The sequence below is a fragment of the Schistocerca cancellata genome, chromosome 4 (genome assembly GCF_023864275.1).
Source record: "Schistocerca cancellata isolate TAMUIC-IGC-003103 chromosome 4, iqSchCanc2.1, whole genome shotgun sequence".
Classification (NCBI taxonomy): domain Eukaryota; kingdom Metazoa; phylum Arthropoda; class Insecta; order Orthoptera; family Acrididae; genus Schistocerca; species Schistocerca cancellata.
Window position 1 is genome coordinate 863,807,852 of NC_064629.1, and position 21,997 is coordinate 863,829,848.

Sequence of the window (21,997 nt, forward strand, 5' to 3'; positions counted from 1 at the left end):
TCCCACACTGATGAACAATACTCCGGTATAGGTCGAACAAGTGTTTTGTAAGCCACCTCCTTTGTTGATGGACTACATTTTCTAAGGACTCTCCCAATGAATCTCAACCTGGTACCTGCCTTACCAACAATTAATTTTATATGATCATATATCATAATCTGACTTGTTTCAGTATTCTGTTACAACTTTCAATTTATCTGTTGCTACACATGCCAACTTATGACATTTCATGGTGATATTTTCTTGTACACAAAATTTATGTGCAATAATAATTATTTAATTGTCTTTTGAACACGTCATTGATCATCTAATTTCACTCATGAAACCTGTTTCAGTGTAATTGTCATATGACAGTTTAAGTGGTATATATTAAGGAATTTCACCTCACATTTTTTTGTTGCTGTTTTGTAATTCCCACACATCCAACTTGTTTTAGTGTGTGCATATTTTGTCATATGTTAGAGGACTCTGGTTCTGTATACTAATGCATGGAATATTTTGTAGGGCAGATTGATGGTGATGTGATAAAGTGAAACACTGCTATCATTGTACATGAGTAGGTAGGAACTACGATGAAGTGGTTGGCAACACATTCTAACTATCATGCAGGTCTTTGGCTCTATTTGGTGCTGGCAACATCTGTATACAGTTAATGTGAAGAGTGCCCAGAGTGACTAGGATGGATTGTGAGCCATCAACCAGGAAGATACCAGCAGTATTTGTTAACTGCCAACTTTGGTTAACTGGTGGAGTTGCAGGATATGTACCATGGTAGTTATCTGACTCTTGGCAACGTTTTCTGCAGAAAGTTGTTGGGTTGCATTTGTACTGCAATCCAGATTAGTGCTCAGCATTTTATGAATTGTAACTTCCTACTATATCTTGGAGTATTATACTTCTACAGCTGAAATCTCATGATGGGAAAATATTTTGTGAATGAATATATGGCATCCTAAGGAATACAAAACACAAGAAGTATACATCTTCTGCTACCAAAAGCATCTTATTTAATTCAGACAGTGTTCAAGCATATTCCAACTTTGAGATTTTGGATTTCATACTGACTGTTCTGAGGTACTGTTTCTGAACATGTGTGGTTTGGCTTAAACAAGGAAATTTGTTCAGAGCTCTCAGGCAGTGTGACTGGTTTTGTAGTAACTGACTGTTACTGACATAACTAGCTAGCCATTGGGGCTTGCATTTATGAACCATTGTTAGGGTTGGGCATTAATGTTGTGCAGCCCCACTGTACTGCCCCACTGTAAGAAGTGATATCTTGGCATAAGTTTTACCCTGCTGCATGCTGTATTTAAATGAGTCAATATTCTGGTTCACAGTGGTGGCCAGAGAATGTGATGTAAAAATTTTACATATTGTATATTAAGAAATATCTTGTTGTGGTTAGTAGTTAGACATTATAAGTTATTTTATATCTACTGGGTCACATTTAGGCTTTTAGAACATAAACGGAGCTCCCCTGATTGTAATCTAATGGAATGTAACCTTAAATTACACACATCAAAAAAAGTTTTGCATCACACTGGTTCCCAGAACTCCTGAAGATAGACATTGACTGTGGATATTGTATCATAGACACAGTCCCTTTGGCTGTTCAGAGATGTCACTAAACCCACCCAAAGATGTAAACAACCATGCATGAGGAGCACCTATTAGACAGAGGGTGTCCAACAACTGATCAGTTCCAGTTATTCCACTAGGAAGGAGGTACACAGCTTGTGTTGTCGATAGTTCAGTCATGCCTAGACAATAAATACTGCAATTTATTTGTGTCCACACTGTTACTTTGTGCCAGGAAGGGCCCTCAACAAGGGAAGTGTCCAGGCGTCTCGGAGTAAACTAAAGCGATGTTGTTTGAACATGGAAAAGATACAGAGAGACAGGAACTGTCAATGAAATGCCTCGCTCAGGCCACAAAAGGGCTAATACTGCAGTGGATGACTGCTACCTACAGATTATGGCTGGAGGAACCCTGACAGCAGTACCACCATGTTGAACAATGCTTTTTGTGCAGCCACTGGGCATCATGTTACAACTGAAACTCGCGCAATAGGCTGCATGATGCGCAACTTCACTCCCGACATCCATGACGAGGTCCACCTTTCAACCATGCAGCATGGTACAGATGGGCCCAACAACACGCTGAATGGACCGCTCAGGATTGGCATCCTGTTCTCTTCACTGATGAGTGTCATATATGACTTCAACCAGACAATTATCGGAGACCTGTTTGGAGGCAACCTGGTCATGCTGAATGCATTAGACACACTGTCCAGTGAGTGCAGCAAGGTTAAGGTTCCCTAATGTGTTGGGGTGGCATTATGTGGGGCCGACATATTCTGCTGGTGGTCATGGAAAGTGGCATAATGGCTGTATGATACATAAATGCCATCCTGCGACTGATAATGCAACCATATCAGCAACATATTGGTGAGGCATTCATCTTCATGGATGACAATTTGCCCCCACTGTGCACATCTTGTGAATGACTTACTTCAGGATAATGACATCACTCAACTACAGTGGTCAGCATGTTCGCCAGACATGAACCCCATCAAACATGCCTGGGATAGATTGAAAAGGGTTGTTTATGGACATCATGACCCACCAACCACTCTGAGGGATCTACATGGAATCACCATTGAGGAGTGGGACAATCTGGAGCAACAGTGCCTTGATGAACTTGTGAATATTATGCCATGACAAATACAGGCATGTATCAATGCAAGAGGATGTGCTACTGAATATTAGAGGTACTGCTGTGTAAAGCCTCAGCCTCATGATGCCAACTGAGGAGCTACTCAACCAAATAGTAGCGGCTCTGGTCAAAGAAAACCACCATAACGACCAGGAGAGCTGTGTGCTGACCACACGCCCCTCCTATCCGCATCCTCATCTGAGGATGACACGGCGGTCGGATGGTCCCGATGGAGTGCTTTAGTGCTGTGTAAAGCAATCTGGACCACCACCTCTGAAGGCCTTGCTGTATGGTGGTGCAACATGCAATGTGTGATTTACATGAGCAATAAAAAGGGCTAAAATGATGTTTATGTTGATCTCTATTCCAATTTTCTGTACAGGTTCTGGAACTCTTGGAACCGAGGTGATGCAAAACTTGTTTTTGATGTGTGCATTTTATTGATATACTTGTTAAATATTGAGCCTTGAGCTGAGTGAGTTTTGTTTTAAGGTGTATTCCACTGTATATAATAATTATTTTATGGAATATAGTTTGTGAATATATTCTGAAGAGTTAACTCTGAGTTGGAATTGGATTATTATATCCATATCTGTGGTAGGTCTGGGAGAAAGTTAACAGCTATATGCACAAGTCATTTCAATAAAAATTGTAGTCTTCTGTCTCATAGGAATGCTAATGTTGCTCCTTTGTCAGATGACCAGAGTCATTTTCTTATGTAACCTGCAACTGAGTCTCAAGTAGGGAACTTAAGTATTGACTTTTGTGTCCTGTGCACACACCCTTCATCTAAGTAGCAACCACTGCTAGTCAGTGTATTATCTTATATATGTAATCTATTTTGCTCTAGTCCACGACATATAAACTTTTTTCTGTACAATTTTTACTAACGATTTATATGTGTTTAATTAACAAATGTTTTGAGTTGATATTCAGCACATTAATAACCAGACCTCATTCCACTGCACCCAGTGGAACATAATAAAATACTGGATGCTTGGGTAATGACCATGACTGTTGGTAAATTAGAAGTTGGAAGAACTTACTGTAAGTCAAGACCAGAAGGCAAGACGATACATATTGTAAACAGTTGCAATTTCAAATTTTGAGAAATTTTCTAATTATATTGTAACATGAAAAAGGAGTATTAGCTTTTTGCATCACCGTGATAGCAAATTCCCACCCATAAATACTTACGTGTGGAGTTTTTTGGGAGTTAAGTGATGTAATCAAGCCGTGACATATTTAGAGTTCTTTGATACCGTCATGTATCAGTAATTTAATTTTATAAATTTATATGTTTTTATAGACCTTACCCACTAAAATTCACTGTAGTTACTCATATATTGTATGTTTAGAAGAAATTTTGAACATTTAACATAAAATTCTCTTAGTTAAAATCTACCAAGATTTGTTAATTATTAATCACTTAAATGTCTCTTATAATGATGCTAACCTCCTTCTACTCCATTGATGAATTTCTCAGTAGAACCAACTGATTTTTGTGTGTGTATATATCTATATAAAATACAGTGTAACTTCTGCACCGTTTCAGTGCAGTAATGTGTTCATTGTTAATAAGTATTGTAGTAGTTCTATTATATGTTTATTATCTTATAAATAAAAAAATTTTTTTTTTAATTTTAAATTTAGTGCATAAATGTGATCTTAGTAAATGAGTGTTCCACTTGGTGGGACCTGTGGAAGGTACATTAGCTTATTTGTTTTAATTGTAAATATTTATCATGTATTATTGTTTTTCTGACATGTTCTATGTCCTGGAGGACCTCCTCACTATGGATGAATTGGAATGAAAGTAAATCTAATCTAGTCACTGGCCTCATCCCCCACCATCCGGGTGATGTTCCACCACTGGTAATAATTATCATTGACTTTCTGTCCCCTGTGTGCTTTGACCCACAATGGACACTCCTGCCACTGCTGTAATTTACAGCCGGCTGCAGTGTCCGAGCGGTTCTAGGCACTTCAGTCTGGAACTGCACAACCATTACAGTCGCAGGTTCGAATCCTGCCTCGGGCATGGATGTGTGTGATGTCCTTACATTAGTTAGGTTTAGGTAGTTCTAAGTTCTAGGGGACTGATGACCATAGATGTTAAGTCCCATAGTGCTCAGAGCCATTTGAACCATTTTTTGTAATTTACACCACCTCCTCCTCTGTTCCACTATCACTATGTGAAGCACTTCATCTGGCCCACCACCATATGTCTACCATCCTGTTCCAACAGTCTCATCCCCATCTTTAGCTGCTTCCTTTGCCTACCCTACCCTTACCACAACATCTTCCATATCTTCTACCACACCCATTGCCACTCTCTCACTTCCGACTTTTCACACACCAACCACATTCTCTGCAACTCCAGCCCAAATAACAACTCATTGAGCTACTGTCGCAATGCCTGAAACCATATCACAATCAACATGTAACCTATCCAACTCAAGCCTACTGCAAGGTACTACACCTTACCATATCCCATTTTCTCCAATTCCCCAACCCGCTGCAACCCATTGTCTCCAAAAATCTTCCAACATGCACTAATGCAGACCCCACTCCCAGCACTGTAACCAAAAAACCCCAAAGAAATCCTGATCCCACTGAGCATATGAGTGCCGCCCCTCCCTTGGACCTTCTTCCCCAATTGTTCCCACATTCCTCCTATTGCACCCCGACTCCAAATTCCTAAATGCCAAAGCCCTCACACTGAAGTCTGTAAATACATCCACCACATTCCCATCACCAAAATCATACCCCTCAAAGATTCTGTCCTGTTCAAATACATGAAACCCAACTTCCACTCATACCTTCTTCAAAAATCCCATGCATTACTTTTGTTGCCATGCCTCCCTCCCTTCAACACTGCCTCCCCTTCCAAACATACCCAGCCTCCTTACTGTCCCCCACCCCCACTGTCATAATAAAGGAGGTTGTTCCTGAGATCACAGCAGAGAAGTTGGTCTCTGAACTAAATTCCAATGCTGCTCTTGACACCCTACAGCCTCCAAAATCTACAGTGACTCAGGTTCTGCACTCATTATGCAAGTCTTTGCAGAGTCTGCCCCCTCCATCAATCACCTCCTCAGAAAGAGAGCCCTGATTTACAACCACCGGCATAGAATTGAACCCTCCAAATCCCTCAGACAGTCCTACCACTGCCAATTACTACCTCACTGTCAACTGTAAAAACCCACCCACCTGTTCTCACTGTAAAGCCATCCATTCCTTCAAACACTGTCCAATCCTTGCCTCCCCTACCACCTGCAACACATGCAATGACATCCATTTGACATATTCTGACAAATGCAAAGCTAAACCCCCATCCATCAAACCAAAATTAATGGTCCCTGGCTATCCTATTGATCATCCTATCCATCCCAATAACTCTCTCTGTCCACATCCCACTGCTGAAGATATAATTAGATTCTTCACGAAAAGACCACCCTTTACAATGATTGCATACCCTATAAAAAATTTCTCCCGAAACCAAGTTCACTTCATTTTCACCAATCTCTACATCCTTGTTTAAACCTCTCCATGCCTTTACCCAAACAATCCACTGCCTGGGCTCCCAACATGGTGTGACAGCAATACAGCATCCCATGCCACAACATCCGCTCCATACCCATCAAAAATCCTGTTTTAATGCATACACTGTCCCGACACAATGTCAACATCTTCATACTTAATGAAACATTCTCTAAGCATACCACACCATCTGAATTTCTCCCTACATCCTCCACCATACCACTCTGGCAAGAGGTGGAGCTGCAGTCAGCCACCACAAGAACTTTCCAGCTCAGCCATAATCTTTAATCAATAATCTCACTGAACACCTTATCCTTAGCCTTGCCTTTAAAACCCTAACTGCTACCTGTGATGCTATCTACATCTGAACTAATAATCCCAACCCCTATGATTTCCTCACCCACATCAACCATACCTTTTCCACCTATATTACTGCATCTCACCTCAACGTCCATAGTAAATCCCCTACAGAGCTGCCTTGGTGGCATCATTTTACAGACTCCTTCCAAAGTTACATTGTCCCCATCCCACAACACACCCATCCTGAAAGCAACACCATTCCAGTTGTCTTCCTCCCATCTCCCAACCTCCTTAGATGCCTCACTACAGAAGTGTTAAATTCAACTGGAAGTGAGCACCTACCTGTTCTCCTCACCATTTCATATGCATAACCTCATCCTCATGTACCCCATCCCAATACCCACCCAAAAGTCATTCACAACTACTCCCATACAATCTGGAATGCCTTGTGGGAAGCCATAGATATCCATATTAGGAGCCATCCCTTAACCTTCCATCACGTATCGCCATTGCCCCACTATCCTCCCGTCCTTCCCCCACACCAGCCTTACTTCTCCAAGAATCCCATCACTCATACTACTCCTTCCTAAGGACTCATGACCAGTACTTACTCATTGCCCACTGGCAAATACAGAGACACACCAGAAATTTAATAAAAGCTAAAACATGTTGGGACTGATGACAGACATGCACTAGACTCCACACTACACTCCCAGTTAACTCTTCCAAGTATCGGAAAGCATTCAACCAACTCATTGGCAGTCATTCTATCCTTCACCACCCACTCCTCCATAACAACTATCTGTTACCTGACAATCTGAGCAAAGCTGACCATTTTACATCCTATTTCTTTGACATCATCTTCATCCCTGATGATCCTCATTATGATTACTCCCTCTTCCCTACCATCCATAAACCCACAAGCACTGCTCCCCGCCCCTGCCTCCCAGCTTCCAGTACTTCAACAACATACCACAAAGAGAATTAAGCACCCCAATCACAGCACATTATGTTAAAAAAGTACTTCACAGAAAACACAGCACATCCCATGATCATGACTGTATCACCTACTGACACCTTACATGATGCCCCTTCTCCTTTCTAGTCACCCTTGCAACCCTTTATACTACTATTCTCTCCACAGGTTACTACTGTGAAATGTGGGAAACCTCTAAAACCCTACTTTTCCTTAAACTGCACAAACCCTGTACTGATATGTCCTCCTATCACCCCATATTCCTCATCTTAGTGTTTAGTGAAGTCTTTGAATCCATTCTCTCCCAACACATCCATCAACACCTGCAGCAACACCACCTCCTGCCCATCAGCCAGTGTGGCTTCCATCACACCTTCTCTTCTGATGACCAGCTCCTGGACCTCATTCATCTCCTATCCCACCAGCTCAAACTCAGATATCCACTATTTTTGTGTCTGTTGACCTACAGGAAGCCCACAACCATGTATGACATTCCAGTCTCCTTTTAAAACTCCAGACTTATGCACTTCCAACTAATTATGTCACCTTATTAGATCCTTCCTACCTAATTGCTCATCCTTTGGCACCATTGATGACACCAATTCTGGCACCTTCTGTCCCACTAAAGGGTTTGCCCAAAGGCTCTGTCCTCTCACTGCTCCCCTATCTCTTCTACACAGTCAATAAGCCCAAACCACCTCCAACAGCTCACCTCCTTCAGTATGCTGCTGACACAGCTTCCCTTGCTCTCTATCTTATCCAGCTAACTAATACACTAAAATATCTTGGACTGACAACTAACTGGCAACTGACATGGAAACCATCACCTACTAATCACCCAACAGAAAGCTAACAATAAACTGAAATTACTAAAACTAGTAACTGGTGGAACTTGGGTACTGCACCTCTCCACTGTCCTCCACACCCATACTTTGCATGCGAATGTTGCATGGATCTCTGCCCCACCCAAGTTCTATAAGTCCCTCCAGGTTCTGGAATGTCATGCATTCTACCTCACTTTCTGGATCTGTTTACCTTCTCCCACAAGGATGCTTTACCAACTCATCAAATTCCCACCTCTCCTCACACAGAACACCTTGGAACAATCTACATCATCTGCAATCTCAACTCCAATAATCCTATGGTTTCCCCTTTACTTTCCAGTCCTCATATGCTGCTCTGCCTTTACCAACATGTCTCATGAAACATTGACCTACACACCTCCCACAAATTTTCCCATACAAACTTCAACAATCTCCCCCTTCCAGATCATGAACTCCACCACTACATTTATCCATCCTACTAGCTATAAGTCCACCTTACCCACTACAACTAATCAGGGCTACCTCTCCCTCCCCTCCCCATATTTTCTTTCCCCCCTTTTTCCATCTGCCTTTCTTTCCCCAGACCCCCTTTCCCCAACAACTACTAACTTCAGATACTCCTCACAAGCCAACCTTTTCCCCTTCAACAACAGACTTTCTATCCTAGTGCAGGTCCTTCCAGTTTTAATGCCAGGAAAGTGCTTCTATTAAATATCAGTGCTTCAGCATCATGCCTTACCTTTTATTATTACTGTTCTTAACTGCAAGTGCAAGAAGTCACATCCCTTGTATATACAGAAACTCCCATTTTATTTTCACCTTTAAAAAGTTTTAAATTCATTGAAAATTTATCACATTTCTGTTTCTGGTTTTTTTGTCTCATTTAATTTTTACCCAATTAGCTGAAGAGTGGGTTAACTATACTGCTGACACCCCATCCCTCTGTGCATATGATTTACAGGGAGATGAAACAACAATAAAGAAGAAAGAACTGATGACTGTGCTGTACACAAATATGCATGATACACAATTTTTTTAATGAACTGACAATGATTTGACCACATCGGTAACTATAGGTGCACCTGAAAATGGATGGTGTCTGAAAACAGTAACACAAATAATATAACCTACAACACAACCTGGTGGAATCATGTAATTTGCCATATCTCAGGCCTGATTCAGTTGTGGAAAAATCTTCAGTGTATTAGTTGTATTAGTTCTGCAAGGAAATGGTGATCCTCATTTATCAACAAATGAGAGAAGTGTAGTGAGTTGTACAGTAGCAGTACTAACAGCAGTAGAATAATATGTAAATAAGTCTATGGCACTGTGTGCTGTCAATCCTATGCTATGTCGGTCCACATTTAAAAGTCTGCAGCAGCCTTCAGCCATGTGACTGTGCCACAAAGCTGTGGCCAGCTTCAAGACACACCTTCCTCAGCCCATGCAGCCAGCACTCCAATGGAGCTGACTTAAAAGATGCTGCACTTTACCGCTGGTCAGTCTGTCAGATCGGTTCTATCTGTCTAGTCTAAATGTTATCACTCAGCCTCTGTTACTATTGTGGATAAATGAACCCACCCTAACTCACAGACTAGTATTGGATATTGCTCTGGACTTGCTGTTAGAATTTAAGTTAATTAAAAGAAGTTTATCAAATACTATGTGTGCATCCTATTATTTTGCTCTTTGTCATAGGGCCCACCAACTCCTTGGCATCCAGCAGTGGGATGACCCAACAACTGGCAATGAGGAAAAACTATGTTTGTTTGCTATTTTGTCCTGTTTCTTGTCAATATAGAACACTGGCAACATTGTTTTTTAGTTACTACCAAGTGTATTTATTGCGTGTATTTATAGCAGAATTGTGGACATTCACAAAGAAAAATGAACAATTGGAAAGAGTAACATGGGGCATTTCACAGACTTAACAATCCTCCATCAAAACATGCAATCAATAAAAAATAAAATACAACTATTGGAAGTTGAGCTCCAATCTCTGAACTGCACAGTAGTTTGTGTTACTGAGCACTGGTGTAGAGACACAGAAATTGAACATGTAGTATTACCATTGTATGAAAGGGCCAACTCTTACTGCAGAACTGCTTCAAGGGGTGGAGGACATTATCATTAACAATAACTTCATTAATGAATCCAGCAGCACCCTTATAAATATACTTCAAAGTTTTGGCATGTCGCTATTGGTCAATAGTGCAACAAGGGTTGCTACAATCACTATATCAGTAATTGACCACGTGGCCACAAATATGGACAGGGAAAAATGTGATGTGGCTGTAAAGGATCTTGGACTATCAGACCATCTCTGTCAAATAACAACAGTAAAATCAGGCATTGAATCGTTCCCTAAACTAAAAGCCTACAAACAACATCCATGAGAAATAAAAATAAAAGATTTTTCAAAAGAAATAGCAAACAAAGCTGGGATGAAGTGTATAAGGAAACCAATGTGAATATGAAATTCTCTAAATTCTCCACATAATTTAAATTGAACTTTGGAAAGGCATTTCCAAAAATATGAATGTCTATATCAAAATCTCACAGAAAAATATGGATAACAGCAGGTATTAAGAAGACCTCCCAAATACTTAAATATCTAAATTCCATGAAAAATCATCGCAATGATTCAGAATTCTTAAATTCCTATCATAGATACAAAAATATCTATAGGAAGGTGCTGATTGCTGCACAAAAGTCATTTAATGACAAAATAATATACAATGTAGAGAATAAAAGCAAAGTTTTTTTATAAAAAAAAAGGAAACAGGGAGAGGCAAACAAACACAGAATAATATATACTGCTAGGGGAGGGAGATAAAATAATAAATTATCCACAACACTTAGCAAACTGTAAACGAGTATTGCAGAGGAGTTACAACAAAAATTCTCGAAAACAAATGTAACACCTGTAAATAGTGTTGCTCTAAATGTAATGAGGCCAATCTTGTTCCTATTCCATGTAAATGACTTATCCACAAATATCAACTCCCCATCAGTTTTGTTTGCAGATGATACTTCTGTTTTAATTGATGGTGATGCAGAAAAAATTACAAACTTCATTGTGAGCATACTGGATACCCTAGAAAACTGGTGCCAGTTAAATGGGTTGAAACTGAACATTACAAAAACCCGTATGGTACATTTCCAAAAGAAACACCAAAATGTGCAGATCTTAAGTTACAATGCAATAATCATCTTATGGAAGAAGTTGACACTGTCAAATTCCTAGGACTAAATGTGGACAAGAACTTGAAATGGAACACATGTACTGACTCCTTATCAAATAAACTAAGTAGTTTTGCGTTTGCAATGCACATACTTGCAAATTCTACTGACATGAGTACATGGAATATAGCATACCATAGTTATTTTGAATCAGTCATTAGGTATGGTGTAATTTTCTGGGGAAGTTCAAGTAGAGTATCTCATATACTGAAACTTCAGAAAAAAATTATCAGATACATGTGTACCGCACAGAAAACAGAATCTTGTCACCTATTATTTCGACAACTGCAAATCCTAACTGTACCCTCCATATACATTTATGAAATTATTATCTTCCTACACATCAGGCAAAAATTATTTGAGGAAAATCATTTTAACCACACATACAACACAAGAAATAAAAATAATTTTATGCTTTCCACACACAAATTGAAATTACATGAACAGTCTCCACAGTATATGGAGATGACAATATATAACAAATTAATGGGCGAAAACATATTTAATGTTAATCCAGAGAAATGCTACAATTTGATGCAAGAATTTTTAGAGGATGACATGATAATTTGAGCTAGGGTAATTTAGTGTTAGGTTTTTAGATACTACTTTTATTATTGTTATTATTATTATTATTATCTCTGCCTTTTGTGTATATAAAACAAAATCGTATTATTATTATGATGCTGTATGTAAACATCAGCTTTCTATGTTTAAGGTAAATTTTACCAAACTTTTGATATGTCTCCAATATCCGAATCAAATGATTTTGATTATGTATGTTGTGTGACTAATAAATCACAATTGACAATTCACAATTACTTCCAACCACAGAGAATGAAGTCAATAAAACTGTTCAAAAACTAAAAAATAAAAAGTCAGTAGGATTAGATGAAGTACAATGTGTGTACTGAAACAATGCATAGAAATTATACAAGACCTCTTAACAAATATAATAAATAAATCCTTCACATCAGGGACATTTCAAGAGTACTTAAAACAGGCAAGAGTTGTATCTTTGCTTAAGAAAGGTAATGCAGAAGCCATAGAAAATTACCAGCCCATTTCCCTGCTGTTACCATTCCCAAAAATAATAGAAGCAATTATGAAAGACAGATTAATGAATTAACTGAATAAATTCAATCTTTTAAGCAAATCAGAGTTTGGTTTCCAAAGTGGCAAAAATACAGAATCAGCCGTAGTAGAATTTACAAAAGTTGTACTTGATGCTCTTGATAAAGACGAGTGTGTCACAGGCATATTTTTTGATCTTCCTAAGGCCTTTGATACAGCTAATGACTGGTTTTGATCATACCTAGCAGATCAGGTACAAAGAATAGAGATAACACATACTTCAAATAGATCCAAACATTTAGTAAAAAACTTATAAGAACAAAAATACATGAATATAGGACTTTTGCAAGGTAGCATATTAGGACCAATACTATTCCTGATATACATAAATGACTTTCCAAGTAGTGTTACTCATGGTGAAGAAAGTCTCTTCACTGACAACAGCACTATCATAGTCACTGAGAAAACAAGAGAACTCCTTGCAGAGAAAGCAAAAGAAACTCTCAAGGAAGTTTATGATTGGTCAATAAGTAATAAAGTGACATTGAACATAAAGAAAACTAACTCTGTTAATTTCAGTTTGAAGAGGGAAAATGGCAATGTTAAATTAAATGTAAATGGTGCCTCTATAGACTGTGTAACAAATGCAAAATTTCTATGATGTCATCAGTATGTTATGCCCTTAGAGTCCTATCATCAGTGTGTAACATGCAGTGTCTTTTAGTTACATACTATTCATATGTACACTCAATTCTTAGCTGTGGCATTCTTTTTTGGGGAACAAATGCACAAAATATGAAGACGATTTTCAAACTCCAGATAAGAGCCATAAGAATAATAACCAGAAATATTAGGCAAGCACATTGTAAAGATCTGTTCAAAACACTGGGGATTTTAACTGCCCCATGTGACTACATTTACCAGTCACTTGTACACATCAAAAATTAATTGGTAATTACTGCTCAAACAGCTCTGTCCCTGACCATGGAACAGTTGGTAGAGCACTTGCCCGCGAAAGGCAAAGGTCCCGAGTTCGAGTCTCGGTCGGGCACACAGTTTTAATCTGCCAGGAAGTTTCATATCAGCGCACACTCCGCTGCAGAGTGAAAATCTCATTCTGGAAACATCCCCCAGGCTGTGGCTAAGCCATGTCTCCGCAATATCCTTTCTTTCAGGAGTGCTAGTTCTGCAAGTTTCGCAGGAGAGCTTCTGTAAAGTTTGGAAGGTAGGAGACGAGGTACTGGCAGAAGTAAAGCTGTGAGTACCGGACGTGAGTCGTGCTTCGGTAGCTCAGTTGGTAGAGCACTTGCCCGCGAAAGGCAAAGGTCCCGAGTTCGAGTCTCGGTCGGGCACACAGTTTTAATCTGCCAGGAAGTTTCATATCAGCGCACACTCCGCTGCAGAGTGAAAATCTCATTCTGGAAACATCCCCCAGGCTGTGGCTAAGCCATGTCTCCGCAATATCCTTTCTTTCAGGAGTGCTAGTTCTGCAAGTTTCGCAGGAGAGCTTCTGTAAAGTTTGGAAGGTAGGAGACGAGGTACTGGCAGAAGTAAAGCTGTGAGTACCGGACGTGAGTCGTGCTTCGGTAGCTCAGTTGGTAGAGCACTTGCCCGCGAAAGGCAAAGGTCCCGAGTTCAAGTCTCGGTCGGGCACACAGTTTTAATCTGCCAGGAAGTTTCATATCAGCGCACACTCCGCTGCAGAGTGAAAATCTCATTCTGGAAACATCCCCCAGGCTGTGGCTAAGCCATGTCTCCGCAATATCCTTTCTTTCAGGAGTGCTAGTTCTGCAAGTTTCGCAGGAGAGCTTCTGTAAAGTTTGGAAGGTAGGAGACGAGGTACTGGCAGAAGTAAAGCTGTGAGTACCGGACGTGAGTCGTGCTTCGGTAGCTCAGTTGGTAGAGCACTTGCCCGCGAAAGGCAAAGGTCCCGAGTTCGAGTCTCGGTCGGGCACACAGTTTTAATCTGCCAGGAAGTTTCATATCAGCGCACACTCCGCTGCAGAGTGAAAATCTCATTCTCTAAAAAACTGTTAGATGCTATTACTCAAAATGTGTCAGATCCTGGCATACATGAACAGATTCTTAGGTATCCTGATCCAAGCTTGCAACATGTTTTGAAATTAGTGAAGTATCAGAATTCATATGATAGTGCAGTGGTAGACTTTGTTTCTGCTCCTGTCTGTGCAATTCAGAGTCATGGTAGTTACATTTAATGTAATGGTAATGATGTCGGGCCTGTTATTCACTTACTGAGACATGCAGCATCATAAACAAAACCAGTGTTCTAGGCAGTATGGAAGTGGCAGACATGCACCTGTCATGATGCTAAGCTCTACCATTGTGGCAAGCATGTTCACTTTCAATCCCTTTGCAGAACCACAAGCAAAACAAGCACTCTGCATGTTTTTCAATGTCTCAGTCAATTGATGTAAATGCAATTTTTTCAAAGCCAGATAGTGATTCTAGTGTTGATTGCCACAAGTCAAGTGCAACAGCAAAGAGGTAACACACCTCTTCCATTCAGTGTCAGGATGTTAAATTGTTTATCACCCATGACTCTTTTCAATAGTAGCACATATGAACTGTTAGGCAATACCAAGCTATGTAACTCACAACTCTTTCTGCTTGCAGTGGACATGACATCCTTGTACTAGGTACTTGCAGCCTACCAGTCACATTTCACAACATAACAAAAATTGTCTCATTCACAGTGTTGTGCTGACGTGAAAGTGAAAATATTCTTGGTGTGTATCTTTTGATCTGTTTGGTTCGCACATCCAAGACGATGATCACTCTGTGAACCCTCTGTAGCTACATACAGGGTACCTGAACTTTAGCTCAACTTTGTGCTGAATTTAGTGACATTTTTCAAGATGATGTAGACAAAGCTAACAATTTTGAAGGTCACATTACCATGAAAGACAATGCACAGACATGGTTTTGCTGAGTGTGACCCATTCCCCACGCTATCAAAGATAAAATGGTACAGGAACCCTTAACCTGGCAGGACAATGGTGTGATTTCCTCTGTAGCAGCCAGTCAAATTATCCTCATGTGCAGATTTCAAGGCAAATATAATTCCACACACTGTGACTGATGTTTTTGCCTTGCTATGGCCTGAGGAACACATGGACAAGCTTGGTGCAGATCTCTTCTTTTCCAAGACTGATATTTGTGATGCTTTTTTTCCAGCTTTCTTTGGATGAACAGTCCCAACAAGTTTTGTGATTAACAACCAAATGCGTTATTTAAGTTTTTGCAGATGGCCTTCATCACTGCATCAGCATTTGCTATTTTTCAGTGTTAATTATTGCAGTTGACTGCTACAGTTCCTTCTTTGAACTGTTTGGATGAAATGGTAGTTTTGGGTTGTTCTCCCAAAGAACATCTTTCCAGTCTCAGGAAAGTGTTCAAGTACTCTTTGATGCTGGGTTAAAGTGTAATAAAGCCAAGAACTCTTCCTTCCACACTGAGACTGAATATTTAGGACATATTATCAACAGCAGGGTATCCACCCTTTGCAGTCACAAATAACTGCCATCCAGGATCTCCCAGCTCCTCAGATCATCACTGAATTCCAGGCTGTATTGGGTAACCTGATGTATTACACTCAGTTCATTCCAAACACATTGCAGATTGCAACTCAACTGCATCATCTTCGGTGAATGAATGTTCTGCTTGGGTGGACTAGTGGGTGAAAATCTGCATTTCAGATGAATGATTGCTGTTTTGTATGTTTTGATCCTGCTAAACCAGTCATGCTGGCAGTTGACACACTGTCTTACAGGGATGGCACTGTTCAATCACACAAACTTGAATTGTTGGGCAGACCATTTACCTCTGCATCCAAACTTCTAAACAAAACACACTGCACCTATTCACAGGTTGAGAAGGAAGCTCTTGTTATCTTATATGATATTACCAATACTGGTATGGCACAAAATTTTACTTGGTGTGGACCACAGGCCACTCACCTCATTGTGCAGACCTTCAAAGCTGTCTGCACATGGCACAAAAGTTGCTGCATTTGTCATTGTTTCTTTCCAATTATAAATATAAAATTGTGTAATGGCCAAGCATTCAAATGCAGACACTCTTTCTTGCCTACCAGGGCAGTTACACTGTGTAATGACCTTTCTTATGCTATGCCCAACTGTATCACATTTTGAGTATGTCAAATACATTTTGAGTTTGACTAAAAATTATTTTTTTTAAATTATTATTTCATGTTTTAGTTATGAACATCAGTTAATTGTCTTCCCTTTGGTCTTATAACTTTCAGAATCATCAATATATTTATGATTTTTACCGATGAAAAACTACAAATTTTCTATTTGATTTCATAGGAGTCATTTATTCAACTTAATTTTTTATTTTTTATTTTATTTTATTTATTTATTTATTTATTTTTTTTTTTGCTGTAGAATGTGATACTTTCAAACTTACAAGGAGTCCAAAAATCATCTTATGTGTAAGTGACTTGTTTCATGGACTGACCTGGCTTGGATGGAATATTTTTAACACAATTAATTTTTGAAAGTGAGAGAGCCTTGTTTCCCAAGGTGCTGGTAACTTCTCAGTCTGTGGCTGCAAGTGGTTAATATATATTTTCCATTCCTCTTGACTTGTTTCCACACTTTCTGAAAATCCTCCAAACAGAATACAAGATTTAGGGTCTAAAATGTTAGGAGACCTTACATTGAAAAGATACCTAATGTTTATTTTAACATTTTGATTATTTAAATGTTACTGCAGGACTTTTAGTTCCATATTTCAGACTCAACAGATTTTATTACAACATATTGTTGTCATTATGCCCTAAAACCATTACTTCCAAAATGTTAACTTACGTCTGTTCTGAAACTAGTTATGAGTATGAAGAATATGATCAGTGGTAAGTGTTAAAGTTGACAGATATGATGCTCCTAGAAGGTAAGGAGTTAGTGTAAAAGGAGAGGTATCTAAAAGGTGAAGCTTAGCCTAACTGAGAGGCAGATCTGTCATGAGTGGAGACAGATGAGTGTATTGACTTGTTGTAGCCCAGATTCTAAGGCAGTCTGTCCAGGGCAGAATAAACTTAGGAGGTGTACATGTATAGAGTTTGATATTTCTTAAATGGGGAATTAGAAAATAAGTAACCAAACATCAGTTGCTGAGGGAGCAGGGAGGAGAATGAAAATTTTAAATCATGAAATACTGGTTACAGAGGATATGCACATATCAAATGATGCAGACATAGAGATTACTATTGTAATCTCATGTTGCAGTATGTGAGCCACAGCTTTTGATCTATTACTCAATACATGGTATCGAGTATTCCACTATCTTCGAACCACACTCTACATTTATTATTCGTATTTAATGTAGTACGGAAGAATTGTAGATTATAGACCTACTAAAGTTAAACACACTGTTTCATCAACAAAAACACCAACTTTAACTATTTTTAATAATGTATTTTTGAGTTTGTAAGCAGTTAAAACAAAGTTGTCAAATATAAAGGAATATTAATGAAATTTTGAATTGCAGTTATTTTTGTATGTCATTATCTTTTTGAAGTTCCAGAATATTAGCACACAAATATCGACTGCTTATAAAGGTATAATATGAATTATGAAGTAATTTGCTAAAGTAAAATATGTATTTCTCAAGTGAGATTATATTAAATGATGGTAATTGAGACAATGCTTTTTATAGGAAGCTAAATTTTTAGAACTATATTATGAAATTTAACTTTGGAAATTTGGGTATTTTAGAAAACTATATATGAAGAGTATGTTTATGTTTTCCCCTGAGTGTATTATCATGTATAAACCAATATGTTCTAGTTTTTCTACATTGTAAATTATATAAAATTATCTTTGCAGTAGTACCTAAATTGACTACATTGTTGAGGTTTTACATAATTAATTGTTATTGAGACTGCAGGGCAACTGATAGTTGTTAGAGTTACACAAAGAAAGCAGTTCCATACAGTGCAGCTATAAGAGTCTTGTAATGGTAGTAAACTGCATGGAATAAATGAAGAACTTATCAACTAAGGGGTGGCAGACTTTTTTCATTTCAAAAGAAAGATACCTTCTATGAAATGGATAAAGGATCCAGCATGTTTCAAGAACAATGGCAACAGGGTTTCTATAGTGGACAGTATATACACTGTGTGATGAAACTGACCTGGATTTCATAGTCTTTCCTCAATAACACTAAACTGGATCACCTCAAAGATGAAAGTTTACAAAATGTGGAATGGTGGTCATTTAAAAGTGTACCCAACTTCAACATTTAGATTTAATTATCACACACCTTGATTCCTTGCAAAGTTTAGTTGTCAAGCACAGTGACCAGATTTTACTCTATGAACAGATTCAAATCAAATGGCTCTGAGCACTATGGGACTCAACATCTTAGGTCATAAGTCCCCTAGAACTTAGAACTACTTAAACCTAACTAACCTAAGGACATCACACACACCCATGCCCGAGGCAGGATTTGAACCTGCGACCGTAGCAGTCTCGCGGTTCCGGACTGCAGCGCCAGAACCGCTAGACCACTGCGGCCGGCTGTGAACAGATTGTTAACACACTTATACAAGTGGTGAATCTGAATGTTCTAGTGTGACACAAAAACAGTGCTTCTATTTATACAAAAATATCACAGTTCTCACTTAGTGCAGTTACAGTTAAAGGCAATTACACTCCAGTGGTTCAGATAAGTGAGCCCATCACATAAGCTGTGAGTCTAATAATGGCTCAATTTCATAATAATGATAGTTCAAAGTACTTGTGGATCACATTACAGTTCAGTTAAAAAGCTCTGTTAATTTAGATTACATGTATTACTTGACAGTACCTAAACACTAATATTATTGAGTGTTGCAGTTATCAGAACATGTATTTTCACTTATGGGATAGGTATAATAGTAGCACAAGTCAATAATGAATGGGCATCTGACATAGATGTTACTCATTAGCTCTCAAACCATAGAATAACTATTTCAGATTTGAGAAGTACACTCAGTAACTTCATGACAGGCAAGTGAGTGCTTTGTCTGCGAAGTAAGCAATGGAAAAGACTGTGATGTATGATGAAGGTGACACTGACAGTGCTGAAACCTTCACTGGGATGTGGCAGAATTGTTGTCAGCTAACAGTGAAAGGTGTTGTTGCAGCAACACGCCTAGAATATGGAAAGGTGATGGAGATTGAATGTTTGACAAAATACTGCCATGAATGCAAAGGAAGCAACCAGGATCATGTTTGTGTTCTGAATTTCTGGGTTCAATTCTGAAATGGAATCAGAGGAACTTTTCAGAATCCTTTAAGGTCAGAAGAGAATTGTGGTGCACATTTTGTGAAGCGTTTTAGCGATGAAGGCTTGAAAATGTGTGCAAATGTGTTAAAATTACATTATGTAAGACAGAAAACAATATGGTCTACAACACTGAGTCCAGTTAGTATGACATACATATTTTTTTAATTACAGTATCCAATTCAAGAGATCTTCTATAGTTTGTCTGCTTTACTCTTCCATATTATCTGATAATTCAAAAAGTAATGTGTGAGAATGCCAAGTCATAATCCATGTCCACTGTCAACAGTTTTAACATTTTCATTCTCATACAGCCATAAAAAAACTTAATTATGTCCAATAAAATCAGATATATACATATATGGGGTGATTTTTTCTACCCTGTACAAACTCTGGGGATTGATTAATGAGAGGATATAGAACAACAAATATTTAGTGAACTTATGTTGGAAATTCGTGCTAGAGACCATTTTATCTCATTATACATTGTTACAGAGACTGCGGTCCAATACAGGCTGTACCATACAACCACAGTTACAGTATGAGTTGAAAATGGCTTCCATGCGCCTCAATACATGCTTGTATGTGCCATAACTTGTTCTGTTTCACACATTCACATAGGCCAGGCTGCATCTTAACAACATCAAAGGTAGCATCAGAACGATGCTCCAATGTTTCCACATCTGGAATGGGCTCTGCATACACAATTCTTTTGAGATGACCCATAACCAGAAATTGCATGGGTTGTGATCCAGTGAAAGAGCAAGCTACACAACTGGACCCCCTCTTCTGATCCATCAACCAGGGAAGGCCCGATTGAGATGCGTCCAGATGTTAACGACAAATGGGGCTGGAACACTGTCATGTAACAGCCACATAATCCTTCAAATCATCAATGGAACTTTTTCCAGAAGGGGAGGCAAAGTCACCTGCAAGAAACACTGATAGTTCTGACCTGCTAGGTGACTTGGACAGAAGACTGGTCCCAAGATACAGCTGACAATTATCCCAGCCCACACATCCTGGATGCACCAATGCTGATGATTCCCTGGTAGTGTACTATGGGAGTTCTGCATACTATCCCACATCATATTGTTATGAAAGTTGAAGATACCACTCTGCATAAAGGTGGCCTCATATGTAAATATGATAGATGACACTAATCGTGGTATCATGGTTGCCTAGTGAAGAAACTAGTGACAAAACTGGTCCTCATGTGGAAAGTCTGTTGCTAGTAAGCTCTGTAAATGCTATAAGTGATAAGGGTATTAACAACTGTCATGAAGAATGTTCCATACAGTCATGTGGATTACCCTGAACTGGCAGCCCAACTGCCTGCTACTAACATGGCGCTAATCACATTTTCCTCCAAGTCTGGTGTCCAAACATTTTGAGTACATCCTTCATGATTTCCTGCTTCCTGCAATGGCCCTTGATCAGTTCTATTAGAAGTATCACTCTGGGTCTCTAAAGATTTGAGCTTCTCTCTTGAGGCCCTTGATGGCGTTGACCTAACATCCAGTTGGTTTGTAGATGTACTTAGGCAGAGTCTAGCTCTTGGTAACATAAACCAGTTGCCATAAAACTTATGTTCTCCAGTCCTATAACCCATTTTAGGGGCCACAATAACATGTGCTAATGACAAAATAGTATTAACTCAAACTGCACAAAAGTTTATAAGTAAAACAACTCTTGAAAACCAAAGATATGCAAGGGAAACATAAGAACACCACAAAGTGTATCTTCTAACAGTGCAGTAAACTATAAAAAAGTTGTATAGTATGTCTTTCCTCAATGGTACTCTAATGACAACTTTTGACATGTGAAAACAGCAGAAACATTATCATTGAGAAAGCTTTAAGTTCATTTTTAAAAGATTCCCCAGTGTGCAATTCAGTTCTTTTAACTACTATTTTGTTCATTAAACACTAAACATTGATTTAAGATGAAAAACAGAAAATCAAGTTCTTGTAGGGGATTCACAAGCAAGTGACCTTAAAGCCAGATTTCCAT

At 38.9% G+C, this 21,997-nt stretch overlaps 1 protein-coding gene across 1 annotated transcript in view; it reads right to left on the reverse strand.

Moving 5' to 3' along the window:
* LOC126184477 (dynein axonemal heavy chain 7-like) overlaps positions 1-21,997 on the reverse strand; it is a 1,143,184-nt gene that overhangs the window by 85,852 nt on the left and 1,035,335 nt on the right. Inside the window, exon 49 of the mRNA XM_049926869.1 lies at positions 17,174-17,325. Within this exon, the coding sequence (XP_049782826.1) occupies positions 17,174-17,325 (152 nt within the window). The remainder of the gene's footprint in view (positions 1-17,173; positions 17,326-21,997) is intronic.